The 13302-nt window shown below is 45.3% G+C and overlaps 1 protein-coding gene and 1 long non-coding RNA gene across 2 annotated transcripts; one reads left to right on the top strand and one right to left on the bottom strand.

Annotated features, from left to right (window-relative positions):
* Nucleotides 1-6804: 6804 nt before the first annotated feature.
* LOC123065412 (uncharacterized) lies at nt 6805-8306 on the bottom strand. Its single transcript, XR_006431028.1, has 3 exons — nt 7851-8306; nt 7071-7324; nt 6805-6977 (listed from the first exon to the last, which is right to left on the bottom strand). It is a non-coding gene; the product is annotated as an uncharacterized lncRNA (long non-coding RNA).
* A 3742-nt stretch (nt 8307-12048) lies between these two features.
* Nucleotides 12049-12762, top strand: LOC123065413 (putative cytochrome c biosynthesis ccmC-like mitochondrial protein). Its single transcript, XM_044488697.1, has one exon. The coding sequence runs from the start codon at nt 12064-12066 to the stop codon at nt 12760-12762; it is 699 nt and encodes a 232-aa protein (XP_044344632.1). The 5' UTR covers nt 12049-12063.
* Nucleotides 12763-13302: the final 540 nt, after the last annotated feature.

The following is a 13302-nucleotide window of genomic DNA, read 5'->3' on the forward strand; positions in this document are numbered from 1 at the left end:
TGCTGAGGATTTTCAGAAGATCGAATAGTATCTCGAAGACTTTTGTGAAGCACTCAAACAACTGGGGATGAAGAATCCACGGTAATTGTGAGGAATTATTCGTAGGAGTATTCATGCAGCAAAGAACTTCAAGGCAGTTGCAGGAGGGGTTCTCAGAACAGTGGAGAGTATCTCGAGGCATCTTGTAAAAACAAGAGCAACTTGGGACGAAGGTATGAACAACAACTATATGTCGTTATCCATAAGGATATATCGGTGGGAAGGCGGTGGGCACAAAGTCTTGAGAGAACCTCGGAGAGTATCTTCGTAATGTTCTGGTGCACCAAGTGATTGTCTGGACTGATGGGCTCTCCGGGAGGAAGTGGTTACGAGATCCTAGAGTCAGAGTTAGTAAAATCTTTAACCCGAATAGAAGAGAGTTCAGAGTCCCAGAGTATAGACGAGGAATAAAAGATCCTAATACCACCCAATGACGACGTGGGCCCGTAAGCCACATAGCCAATGTTAGTAAAAGTTTTTCAGTGACTAGACTCAACTTCGGCCAAGGAGTTGGAAAGGGGGCTATCTACAGGCAGTCGGCTCTGATACCAACTTGTGACGCCCTCGATTCAATCGTACACTAATCATATACGCAAATGTGTACGATCAAGATCAAGGACTCACGGAAAGATATCACAACACAACTCTAGACACAAATTAAAATAATACAAGCTTTATATTACAAGCCAGGGGCCTCGAGGGCTCGAATACATCAGCTTGAATACAAACGAGTCAGCGGAAGCAACAATATCTGAGTACAGACATAAGTTAAACAAGTTTGCCTTAAGAAGGCTAGCACAAAAGCATCTACGATCGAAAAGGCAAGGCCTCCTGCCTGGGAGCCTCCTAACTACTCTTGGTCGTCGGCGTCCGTCACGTGGTAGTAGGCACCCTCGGGGTAGCAGCAGTCGTCAAAGGTGGCATCTGGCTCCTGGACTCCACCATCTGGTTGCAACAACCAGAAAGAAGAAAGAAGGGGGAAAGGGGAAGCAAAGCAACCGTGAGTACTCATCCAAAGTACTCGCAAGCAAGGATCTACACTACATATGCAACATTATCAAAGGAAGGCTGTATATGTGGACTGGACTGCAGAAAAGCCAGAATAGAGAGAAGGTCTAGTCCTATCGAAGACTAGCATCTTCTGGAAACCACCATCTTGCAGCAAACAAGAGGGAGTAGAGTAGCATAAAGTAAAGTGGTAGTAGTGTTATCAACCTCGGCCAGAGATCCTTTCTCGACTCCCTGCGAGAAAGCAATCCCAGAGCCATACTATCCAGTTATCATCACAATCAAAACCTCATCACCATCCAGTTCTCATCACAAGTATCCAGTTCTAGTTGTATCGATCGGGATACAACTCCAAGTGTCCGTTACCGTAGGACAGGCTATCGATAGATGTTTTCTTCCCTGCAGGGGTGCACCAACTTACCCACCACGCTCGATTGACTCCGGCCGGACACACTTTCCAGGGTCATGCCCGGCCTCGGCCAAACAATACGCCGCAACCCGACCTAGACTTAACAGAGAGGTCAGCACGCCGGACTAAACCTATGCCCCCAGGGGTCATGGGCCATCTCCCCGGAAACTCCTGCACGTTGCGTACGCGGCCGGTGAGCAGACCTAGCTACCTCCTTCAACAAGGCAGGCGCTTGCGCAGTCCAACCCGGCGCGCGCCACTCAGTCGCTGACGTCTATTAAGCTTTGGCTGATGTATACGACGCAGAACGCCCATACTATGCCCACGTGATGGTTAGTGCTATCAGGCCAGAGGCCCCTCGGATCAAATATCCAAATCGTAGTGGATTAGGAACGCGCGGTAACAAGCAGAGACTCACGAAAGAAGTGACCCCGTTGCCCCGTCTCGAGGACTTGCGGCAAGGGCTAAGAATGCCCGGCCACGCCTCGTAATTATCTCACGGGCACCTTCCAGGTCAACCCGTCTCCACATCACTTTCCAAGTAACAGTTGTAAAGTCCAAGTATCCGTGTGTCCAAACATCAAGAGGAAAACCCAAGGAATCACCCTCGGTGGGTTCCACTCAATGTAATCATCAAGGTGAACGTAGAGGAATCACCCTCGAGGTTCACACTTGAGGGGTTGCACGACAGAGTCGTATCGGAAGTGGTTAAAGAGGAAATCACCCTCGATGACCACGACCGAATAGCTACACTACAGGGTTAACATCAGAAGTGTTGTAGAGGTCTCACCCTCGGCACTCGATAGTATCCCAGTAGTGTCGAGCAACTAAGGGGAAAGTGATGTGCGGTGCCGGGGCCTGGTCTTCGATCCCGTTGATCGGGTCTTCAATGATGAAGCAGGGGCAACAAGGACAAGGTGGGGGTCACTGATGGATCACTAACCAACCTATACTAAGCAGTTTAGGATAAGCAGGTAAGGTAACAATAAGCAGGTTACAAAAGGAGGCTATGCATCAGAATAGGAGCAAACAATAACAATAGCAAAATCTAATGCAAGCATGAGAGAATGGAATGGGCGATATCGGGATGATCAAAGGGGGGGCTTGCCTGGTTGATCTGGCAAGGAGGGGTCGTTGTCGACGACGTAGTCGATCACCGGGGCATCAGCGGCCTCGGGGTCTACCGGAGAGAAGAGGGGGAAGAAACAGTAAATACATAGCAAACAGAGGTAACACTAAGCATGACATGACGATACGTAGCGCTAAGCGTGCTCTAACGCAGTCCTAGACGTTATAGGTGAAGGGGGAAAACAACCGGGAAGGTGTTCCCGGTCCCGGACCTGTGTCAGACAGAAGACCGGAGGGGGAAAGTTCCATGTTCAGCATGCTAGGGGCATGTGACAGATGAACGGACCGCATATTCGGATTCGTTGGATTTTTCTGAGCAACTTTCATATAGAAAACATTTTCATCCGAGTTACGGTTTATTTTTTATGGATTTCTAAGTTTTAAACATATTCTGGAATTATTTACATTCACAGAAATGGAATATGACGTCAGCATGACGTAGGAGCGACGTCAGCAGTCAACAGTGCGGTTGACTGGTCAAAATGACCAGTGGGGCCCACTTGTCATGGACAGGGGCCTTAACAGAGTTTATTTAAAACTACTATAAGGTTAATTGGCAACTGGGCCCCACAGGTCAGTGTCTCATTAAGTTAAATAAATAATTTAAATAAATAAAACATTGATTAAGGGAGTGGGGCCCGCATGTCAGCGACTGGTCAAAACCAGTCTTCGGGTGGACTGGGTCAACCGGGCTAGCGGGACCCATTGGGTCCACTGGCCAGTGGCCCAGGCGGTGCCACATCGGCGCCAGGTCAGCGCAGCCGACGGAGTGACGCCGGCGAGCCTACCCGCGGCGGTGCGTCGCCGGAGTTGGCCGGAAAACGCGTACGGGGCACGGAAAGGGGTGCCGCTAGGCACGTTCGAACGGTCACTCGACCGCGCGTCGAGTGGTGGTGGTGGCATCGCCGGACCTGGCCGGAAACGTCGCCGGCGACGAGGTCCGCGGCGGAGCGGCTACGGTCGACGGTGGAAAAGATGCTACGGCGTGCTATAGCTCAGGCGGAAGGGCTAGGCGGGAGCAGCAGTCCTCCAGGAGTGCGCTACGGGGACTTGACGGAGCAGGAGGAGCTCGGGATCTCGTGCGCGGCAGCAATGGCGGACGGCGGAGCCGGCGCTTACGGCCAGCTAGCTAGGAAAGGAGGAAACGGAGCAAGGACGGGGAGGAAGAAGGCGGAGCTTACGGGGGAGGCACACGGAGGCCTCTCGGGGTTCGGGAGCGCAGAGGGAGGCCTGTGGCTCCGGTGATCGCCGGTGACCACCGAGAAGGGGAAGAGGGCGATGCCGACGCCGCCGACCTCCCCGACTCCAGCTGATGGACGAGGACGGTGAAGCGGAGTACGGCGCACCTCCCAGGCTCGGTTTCCGGGCTCGGGGACGCTGGTGGCCGCGGGGACGACGGAGAAAGGCGGCGACCGCGCTCGGGCGTCGATGGGGAACGAGAAGGCGAACGAGGAGGGATCTGGGGGGAGAGGGAAAATATCTGCGCGAGGAGGGGGGGCTGACGAGGACGAGGTCGAGGGGGGGAGGGCTCGTCCTTATCCCTGGCGTTGCCGCGGCGTGGGGCGGCGAGCCGGTCGGGCGGCGACCGCAGGCACGGGCGCTCGGTCGCCCGCACAGTGAAGACGACGCGCGAGGGGGAGCTGGTCGGCTTGGGTCGGCCAGGTGGGCTGAGGCCCAAGGGGGGGCGCGGTGGCCAGCTGGGCCAATCAGCCCAGATGAGGGGTGGGGGGGCTTTTCCTTTTTCTTTTACTACAAACAGTTTTTTTTCTTTTCTGTTTTAGCTTTTATTTATTAACAGAGAGAGAAAGGGGATTAATTGGTCAACTATTTCACTTAGGAAAAAATTGGGAGGAGTCCCATTAAATCCCTGGTGATTATAGACAGTGCCATAAATATTTTGGAGACCAGAATAATTCATTTGATATATTTCATAATTAGGATAGCATTTAAAAATGCTGAATTGGTGCTGTTATAATTGCTAATGCTCATCTTTGCACAAAATTGATGTTGTGTTCCTTAACAAATAATTGTTATGGAAGTTTTGGCAAATGATGAACATTTTCCCAACAACTTTTGAGCAACTTCAAACTTCACTTGAATTTGAATTGACTGGAATTTGAAATGGGATATTGAACAAAGGTGATTAAGCACTGTTTTGGAAAAATGATTAGCTTAATCAGAGATGGTTACTGTAGCATGACACTGGGGGTGTTACACCTTTCTTGGCCCATATCCCCCTAGCCCTTACTCCCTTGTTTCGGTGGTTGGTCTCTACCTTTTTCTGTCTCTTGGCTAGTTTATCTTCCTCTTCTTTTTGAGGGTAACATAGTAAAAATCCTTTATTTCAGGGGATTTCCCTTTTCTTTCCAAATGAATTTATGCTTGGTCTAAAATTGATAAATACCAAATAAATAAATAAATAAATATATACTAGCACAAATGCCCGTGAGTTGCAACAGGAGAAAAAAGATAATATCACACGTCTTTTCTCGTTTATTACAACTCGTATTACAGTGATAAGTAGAATTATTTTTTGCCTCCATAAGTAAACTTGCTGAAATGTCTCTTATGTTTCTCTTTCTCCTAATTTTTTGCACAAAGCTCTTCCATGAATCTGCACATTCCTGGTAGCTAGCACACTGTTTATAATAGGTTTTGTGGGAAGTAGTACTGCCGTGCCCCGTGCATGGAGCTCCTTGGTGCAGCTGATATGGTTGCACACCTAGAAAGAACACAATGAAATAATATTCAAGGGATATTGCTCGACGCCAGCTCAGGTGCTTCACACTAAGGGAAGACCTTGGGCTTGGACATGTCATGCACTGTTCCAGAATCTTCATCATGCTAATGCTACAACGGCCAATAGAACCTGACTGAGGAAGCGTCGTTTTCCTTCTCAGTCCTCTGGTGATGTTTGGTGGGGCAACCTATTGTTGTTGTAGGTACATTATGTAAAGCATGTACTCTTTTTTCTTTCATTATTGTTCAGCTGCAGTTGCAAATCATCAAATGGGTAGGATGTATTTTTTTTGCCATGCCGAAAAAGGATGTAGTTATTTACCATCCTACTATCATCGGGTTACATGGCGACCATGATTAGGAGAAGTAAAATATCCCCTTTGGTGAAAAACAAAACATTTAGAAGTAGTAGTCCGGCTTGGACCATATTTTCTTATTGATAATCTAATATTTCTTGAAATGTAAAGCTTCTCTACTTTTACGTCCAAATATTGGGAAGCACCAAACAATATTATGTCTGTACTGGAGAAAGAAGTAGAAAACCTAAAAGGATTAAGTTATTGATGCTTGAAGGTCGTCCAGGTAGTATCATGTAAGAATAGTAGGAACATAATTGCATCAAGTGTTACCATCTGGAAAGTTCTGGCATGCATGCCTTAAGATATTCAATTAACTAAAGTCCTAGAACTTACAAAGAGGAAATCTAACAAGATAAGAAATGTTCAACTTTCATAAGTAAAATTGAACCTGACGATATAATTATCTATGTTGTGTGAAACTAAATCAATCAATTTTGGTTATTACAGGCAAAGCAATATGATAAAATGCTCATCTCATCTCCAACTTGTCTGGCCTTTATAGCAGCTAAAGTAGCACTAATTACCTCAACCTCTGTAGCAGATGCTTCAACCAAATAATTAGCACATTTGCACTATCTTCTGCACACACACACAAAATAAGTTCGAAACACATCTCAGTACGCGGTAGCTCACATTTAATATGAACAGAAGACCATCCATAGAAAGATGGTCTGCACAAGTCTAGGACAGAAATAATGCAAACCTCGGTGTCACTGGACCACAACATTCTCAGGGCTGATATCCGCATACACATCCCCATTAACAGGAGGAGCAACTGGGTTTCCAAGAACCACAGCTCCATCAGCTGTTGTTTCTGCAATCATTTGCATGTTTGTTCATCATCGTAGCAAATATGCCCGGTGCTCATCCAGCTTGCATGTTAGCAGGAGCTGCAGTTACAAGCATTTGTTGTTTCAGCAGCAAGAAGGTCATCTAGCAGCACACCTGCGGTTACAACTACATATTAATTTTTGCGTCAACAAAAAGTAAACTAATGAACCTACAAAGGACGGTGGATATCATATTCAGAGTCCATGGGAGAAAGGGAGAAAGCAAACTGCATGCATTATGGATTATATTGCTACAATATAGTGCAAGCAAGGCCATCCTTAGGTCCATACCTCTTAGGAACGTCCAGGGGCATGGTCCCCTGCAGATAGCTTGGCCTCATTGAGTAGGAGGTTGTCAGGTGCAACATTGTAGTTGGGAGGGTTATCTGTAGTTGACGTATTTATAGTATAGTATTATTTACTCTTTATTCTCTTGAATCCATCAGACTTGTATGTAATACATATCTTAAGAAAATAAAATGAAACAACATCAGATACATGTAAACATGAAGGAAACACATTTGTCTAACTAAAATAAGACAAAGAAGAGATCCTTACTGTAATTGCATTCTCAACCAAGTGAAATACTAAGCCTTGCATGCCTATGAGCTCATCAAAAGGGACATCCTCGGCACCATCCATGTCATCCAGACCATCTAACATATGCTCAACTTGGGCCTATTAGAGTGATTTGGATGTTTGTCAGAAAGCTTCTTCACCCAGCTGGCAAGTCTTCAAACCGAGCATGCAAATGTAGATTCACTTCCTTTAAAACGTTTCATGCATGATCAATAATCTATAGTCCGATGATTCTTGCCAAAAATCAAATATCAAAATTAATCGCAGGTTAATTAAGCAGTGTAGAAGTAAAGCAACAGACTATCAGTTACACAAATCGTTTCAGGTTTTCAGCCACAACAATGTACAAAAAACATCAGATCTCCAGACAAATTGCCATTGGTAAGTAGCTCTGTCTAACATATGTTTAACACTAACTACTTCTTTTTGCGCCAAAAAGAAAACAGTAAATGCAATTCTGACTTTCAAAGCAAATATACTAATCCAAAATTACAAATAGATATTTGATCTACAGGAACACAAACACTAATAACCAGGACAGATCATTCCAAGCTCAACCATTTCTGATATATAGGTTGTACATCAGAAAAATTCCCCACTACATTATCTAACCATGTATAAGACACCACTTCAGAGTTCAGACCATCAGTTCAAGAAAGTAAATTATGCAAAACTATTAAAAAGCAGATGAGATGCTAGTTTGGCTTCAACAATCATTAAGATATATCAGGAAATTACAAAGTTTGCTTCAGTGAATACCTAAGTGCAGAACCAACAGATGGAGTTCCGACGAAGTGTGGAGCAAGGGTGAACGGCGGGTGGTGTGCCGGCAGCTTGATCCCCACCTCATTCCCTCGTGTGCCGCACCAGGAGAGGAGCCATGCGCCCCTCGCGCGCCTGCGCGTCCCGCCTGGCAGTGGCTTTGACGCCGGCGAAGTCCTCGCTCCCGGACGCCTCCATTCTCGGGTCCTTCGTCTCCGTGCGCACCTCCCGCTTCGCTGTCGCCGCCTGATGCGGACCCCGAGCGTAGCCTCCCTGCCTCTCCATTTTTCTCCTCCTTCGTCTCCGCGCGCCCATCTCCGTGCTCCCCTCCCACCTCGCCACCGCCACCTGATGCGGCGCCCGAGCGCAACGCGACCCCCTCCCAGGTCAGATCAGGCTGCAGTGAAGCTTCACATCGGGATCCATGGCGCTGTCGTTCCTGACAGAGACAAGATTTGAGAGAGAGAAAAGAAAGGGAGAAGAAGAGAGATAGAGTGTGGGGGAGAGGGTAATGGACAACGGCTGGAGGTCGGCGGCAGTGGCGCGGGACGCCGGCGTGAGGAGCAGGCCGAGGCGCTCGGGACTTGCTGGTCCAGATCGAGCGAGGGGCCTCGGGGAGGAGCAGAGCACGAGGCGGCGGCGTACGAGCTAGATCGGGAGGCTGTTTTTTTTTCTTTCTCGTCATACTGGTTCGATTGACTTTATTATATGGACTGCGGGTTTATTACTCTAAATCACAAGGACTTTTTCGTAAAAACAGCGACGACGTACCACCAGAAGCACTAATTGCTTTATTAGTAGGTAAAATAAAGATTATTATTTGAAATATGTACCAGTTTCCTGAAACTAACAAATAGAGTTATAGCTTTGATTGACTTACTAGCTTACGGGAACGCTTTGAATCTCAACTTACTTTGAACGAGTGCTTCCCACATAGATTGCTGGAAAGAGGAGTTAGCCGGGGCAGAATTTGAAGCACGGGAGAAGGAAAAATAAGTATACAAGGGGTGCGTAGTTGGTATATGTATGGTATAGACCTTTCTTTGTGAATAGCTAGTTCAGTTACAAGGGTGTATACAAAGGTCTGCTTATAGGTTGAAAAAGCCTGTAGAGATAGCCTAGATAGCCAAGAAGATATACGTATTTCATAGAGCTGGCTAATAAAGCTTTTGTTAACTTCAAATAGGCTATTGAATGCAACGACAAATAAAGAAGAAGAAAGTGCCAGAGCAAAGAGCTAATATATTCCCAGTCTATGCATGGATAAAGGAATGATAAGAGCTATGAGCAGTTTATTAAACTACACTACGGCTAATATATAAAAGGACAAATCAACTAGAAAAAACCGTTGCCAAAGAAACCATTTGTTTAAGCTTATTCATTCGCGCTAGGCTAAAAAACTAGATAGAAGAACTAGAGGCCGCCAAGGTCTTCAACCATTAGAAGGTAGGATCCTTTGCTTACTACTTGAAGCAGAAACCGAGAAGAGTAATTCTTTCTATTCCAAAATCCATCTTGTTTCCGGTCCGCTTCATTCATTCCCTTACTAATAAATCCAATTCATCGCTAATGGCGAAACCAGCCTGTATGTACACCACACAACTAACCGTTGCTTGGTAGGTTTGATCAGCTCTTCTCACCTTTTCGTCGACATCTACTAAGGCTTCAGCTTAAGTGGGTTCAGCTGCCCCAAATCTTACTCAATCCAAGGTTATATATCATAAAGGGCTTCGACAAGGGGTTTGATTCGTTCTTTGAGCAAAAAGATAAGGTCGGAATACCGGAGTTCTTTCTTTGCTTCCAAGAACATAGATTCCTTCTTCAACCCAGGTCATGACCGAGGGTGGGTATCTCACTCGCATATCTAGAGCCCAGCATCTCTCCTGAATGACACCTTCTATAGACTCTACTGGTGGTATTTCCCGAGGCGAGGGTAAATATGTGCATTCATATCAGTTAGGAAACGACAATGACTCTTCTTCTTTCCGGGAAGCTATGGGCACCTCACAATTCTTATACGACATTAGTAGAAGCGAACATTCTTAGCATTCATTATCACCGATCATTGACAAAAGAAGAAAAAGAAGCCGTACGACAACTTAAGGAATCTTTAGATTTGGCGGCTATAGACTGAAAGGGCACAAACAGGCTGGTGGTACTTTTTTTAGCTAACTAAAGTCCAACTTCCTTTGTCGAAAGAGGATGAAACGGATCAGCCGATTCAACTTAGCATTACCCGAATCGTAACTTCAAGCACAACCATCCATCTCAATCCAAAATCTCCGATCGTCTATGATCCAAACCCAAACTCTCCTCCTATTTTGGATATATAGACATTGCCTGCTCTCAAGCCAACCAAGACAGCGGCAAGTTCCTATCGAGAACAAGACGACAGATCAATATGACCAATTTCTATAATATCTCGGGTGAATACGTGAAAAAGTGTTGCTTAGCTCAGTGAAATGGAATAAGGAAGAGAAAGTGTAGTGTGATAAGGGAAGATGCAAGTCAATTTTGAGGTTTTCAAGCAAGGGCTGAGATAGATATACAAACCAGAAGAATTCACATCAGAACCCTTTCCTGCTTCCCCTTTTTACCCATCGGACTCGACTCATATTTTGATCTCATACGCTTGCTTTCACAGTCCCCCTATGAGCAGCACGGAATCAATGAAGGAGTTCATTCAGCATCGAGCCAAGCGAGCGTAGATTCACTATGTTGATTGCACCGAACGAAGGATTTTGCCTTATCACGAAAACCACATTCGTTTCGTTTGAGGAAGTCACACGTCATGTTCCCTATAAATAAGGAGATTCATTCTTTTTTTCCAAAAATCCCCTCTTCTTCGTCCTCAAGCCCATCTCACAAGACCAAGCGGATCTCATCCTGCAGAAGACTCAGAGCGGATCTATCTAATGGCATGGCTGGCTGGCGGATGTGATCTATTCTCGTGTCACATCGCTTTCTTTCTTCTCCCTCAATTTTCTTCACTACTACCGCTTCTACACATAAATCAAAGAAGCATTGTGGAATAGTGGCATTTCGTTAATGGCTAAAATGTTCTTAGTGAAAGGGTTGCGGCAAAAGCGGCAAACTCAGAGCGGTCTCTGAAAGTGAATAGGAGCATAGCGGCATCATCCAAGTCAAACACGTCTCCTCAGTCAAGGGTCTTCTCGCGCAAATAAGATCAAAAACATAACAACTGATTTCGCTTAATGCATGTCACCCGCTCGGTCTCAATACAACAAGTGACTCTCTCTCACACAAGATAGAGAAAGATTACCGATTCATCCAATCCAATTTTATCAGAAGTGAGTTCATTGTTGTTGTATAGCGAAACCTTTCCTGACAAAACCATTCTCAGCTAATAGAAGCCGAGCTATCTATCCAGATCAGGGTTGAACAAAGCGAATGGAAAAGCCAAAGAAACATAAATCCATTGCGATTAGAAACCAGTGACTCTACAGCTAGGGCTCGATGGCGATGTATGATAGAAAGAATGGGGAGTTAGGGCTTCGGTTTCCTCTGTAGCCAGTTTCAATTCCAAATCATTTGCCGACATGCGGACTCACTTCTCTTTTATGGGATGACTTTTATTATCCAAGTTGTTTATTTACGTGGGTGAATCAAGTACAACAAGTTAGGTCAGAGCTTGTGGTAGAAGATTGGGCTTTGCTATGCAGATCCACTCTACTGGGAAAGAAGTACGCATTGCTGACTGACTGTTTGAACGATCCTAGTTACTAGTAGCTAATCAAGTCAGATTAGGGTGGCCGAGAAGCTTCTTTCCTGTGCCCCCAAAAGCAAAGCACATACTCTACTCAACCATGCATTTTCCACCTACGGAGGGAGAAATCATCAAAATATCCTCATCCCCTAAAAGGGAACCCGAAAATAGGACGAGAGTGGATAGGTGACTAAGGAGGCCGTAAAAATTAGTAGTGCATTTTTGAAAGATAAGATTACAAAAAGGCGAGAGCAGCATAATTGTTAGTTAGGGGTAAGAGGGGACGGGCCCGTATAGAAAGCCAATCCTTCTTTTTCCGATATGCCGCTCCACAAGCAAGGAGTGCCACGCACGAGCGGAGCAAAAACTAAGCAAGGGGAATTCCGTCATTCCATGGAAAGCATGTGAAATCCTTTGATTGTTTATAGAATCAAAATAACTATATAGTCTTTATTGTTCCACTTGCAAGGCAAGGAAAATAAAATGTCAGTTTCATTATTACAACCTTATTTTTTTATGTCAAAGAAAAAAAGCTACGCGCAAATTCTCATTGGATCTCGGTTGTTCTTAACAGTGATGGCTATTCATTTAAGTCTACGGGTAGCACCACCAGATCTTCAACAAGGTGAAAATTCTCGTATTTCGTATGTACATGTTCCTGTGGCTTGGATGAGTATAGTTATTTATATCACGACAGCTATAAACAGTTCCTTGTTCCCATTAACAAAACATCCCCTTTTTCTTCGCTCTTCCGGAACCGGTACAGAAATTGGTGCTTTTTCTACTTTGTTTACTTTAGTGACTGGGGGGTTTTGGGGAATGCCTATGTGGGGTACCTTTCGGATGTGGGATGCTCGTTTAACGTTTGTATTCATCTTGTTCCTTATTTACCTGGGTGCACTGCGTTTTCAAAAGCTTCCTGTCAAACCGACTCCTATTTCAATCCGTGCTGGACCGATCGATATACCAATAATAAAGTCTCCAGTCAACCGGTGGAATACATCGCATCAACCTAGGAGCACTAGCCGATCTGGTACATCAATACATGTTCCTATGCCCATTCCAATCTTGTCTAACTTTGCTAACTTCCCCTTCTCTACTCGTATCTTGTTCGTTCTGGAAACACGTCTTCCTATTCCATCTTTTCCCGAATCTCCCTTAACGGAAGAAATAGAAGCTTGAGAAGGAATACCACTAAAAACCTAGTTCGCTCTCAAATAAAAACCTAGTTCACTCGCTAAAGCATCCATGGCTGAATGGTGAAAGCGCCCACCAACCTAGAAAGGCAAAATGGGTCAAAAAGTAGGTTAGATTCCTGCCGGATGCACTGCCTCTTAAAGACAGAAACAGAGGAGGGAAAGAAGGTAGTATAGGGAACTTGCTTTTGGATTCTTATCGAAAGTGAACCCCTCTAACACTTCCCTTAGTCACTAGGCAAGAAAGCTCGATGGGAACAAAAAGGATACAATTAGTTCAGAATCAAAAAAGTCTACAATTTCAAAGGAAAGAAGGAATGGCAAGTTTCCCTCCATTGAACATCAATCAATCTAGAAATAGGTAAAGGAAGGCGTATCACAGAGGCATTTTGCTTTTTTCTATTCACTTCCGTGGGGTTCTAAATTGAAAACATGAACACAAACGAAATCATATTAAAATTACATAAAAAAAGAAAAGGGAGGAGATGGATTGAATTCAGTCTTTTTCCTTTCTTTGATGATCTTC

The sequence above is a fragment of the Triticum aestivum genome, chromosome 3B (genome assembly GCF_018294505.1).
Source record: "Triticum aestivum cultivar Chinese Spring chromosome 3B, IWGSC CS RefSeq v2.1, whole genome shotgun sequence".
Taxonomy (NCBI): domain Eukaryota; kingdom Viridiplantae; phylum Streptophyta; class Magnoliopsida; order Poales; family Poaceae; genus Triticum; species Triticum aestivum.

What these genes read in the sequence shown, in the direction of transcription:
- LOC123065413 (XM_044488697.1), top strand. Translation starts at nt 12,064, where the DNA reads ATGTCAGTTTCATTATTACAACCTTATTTTTTTATGTCAAAGAAAAAA.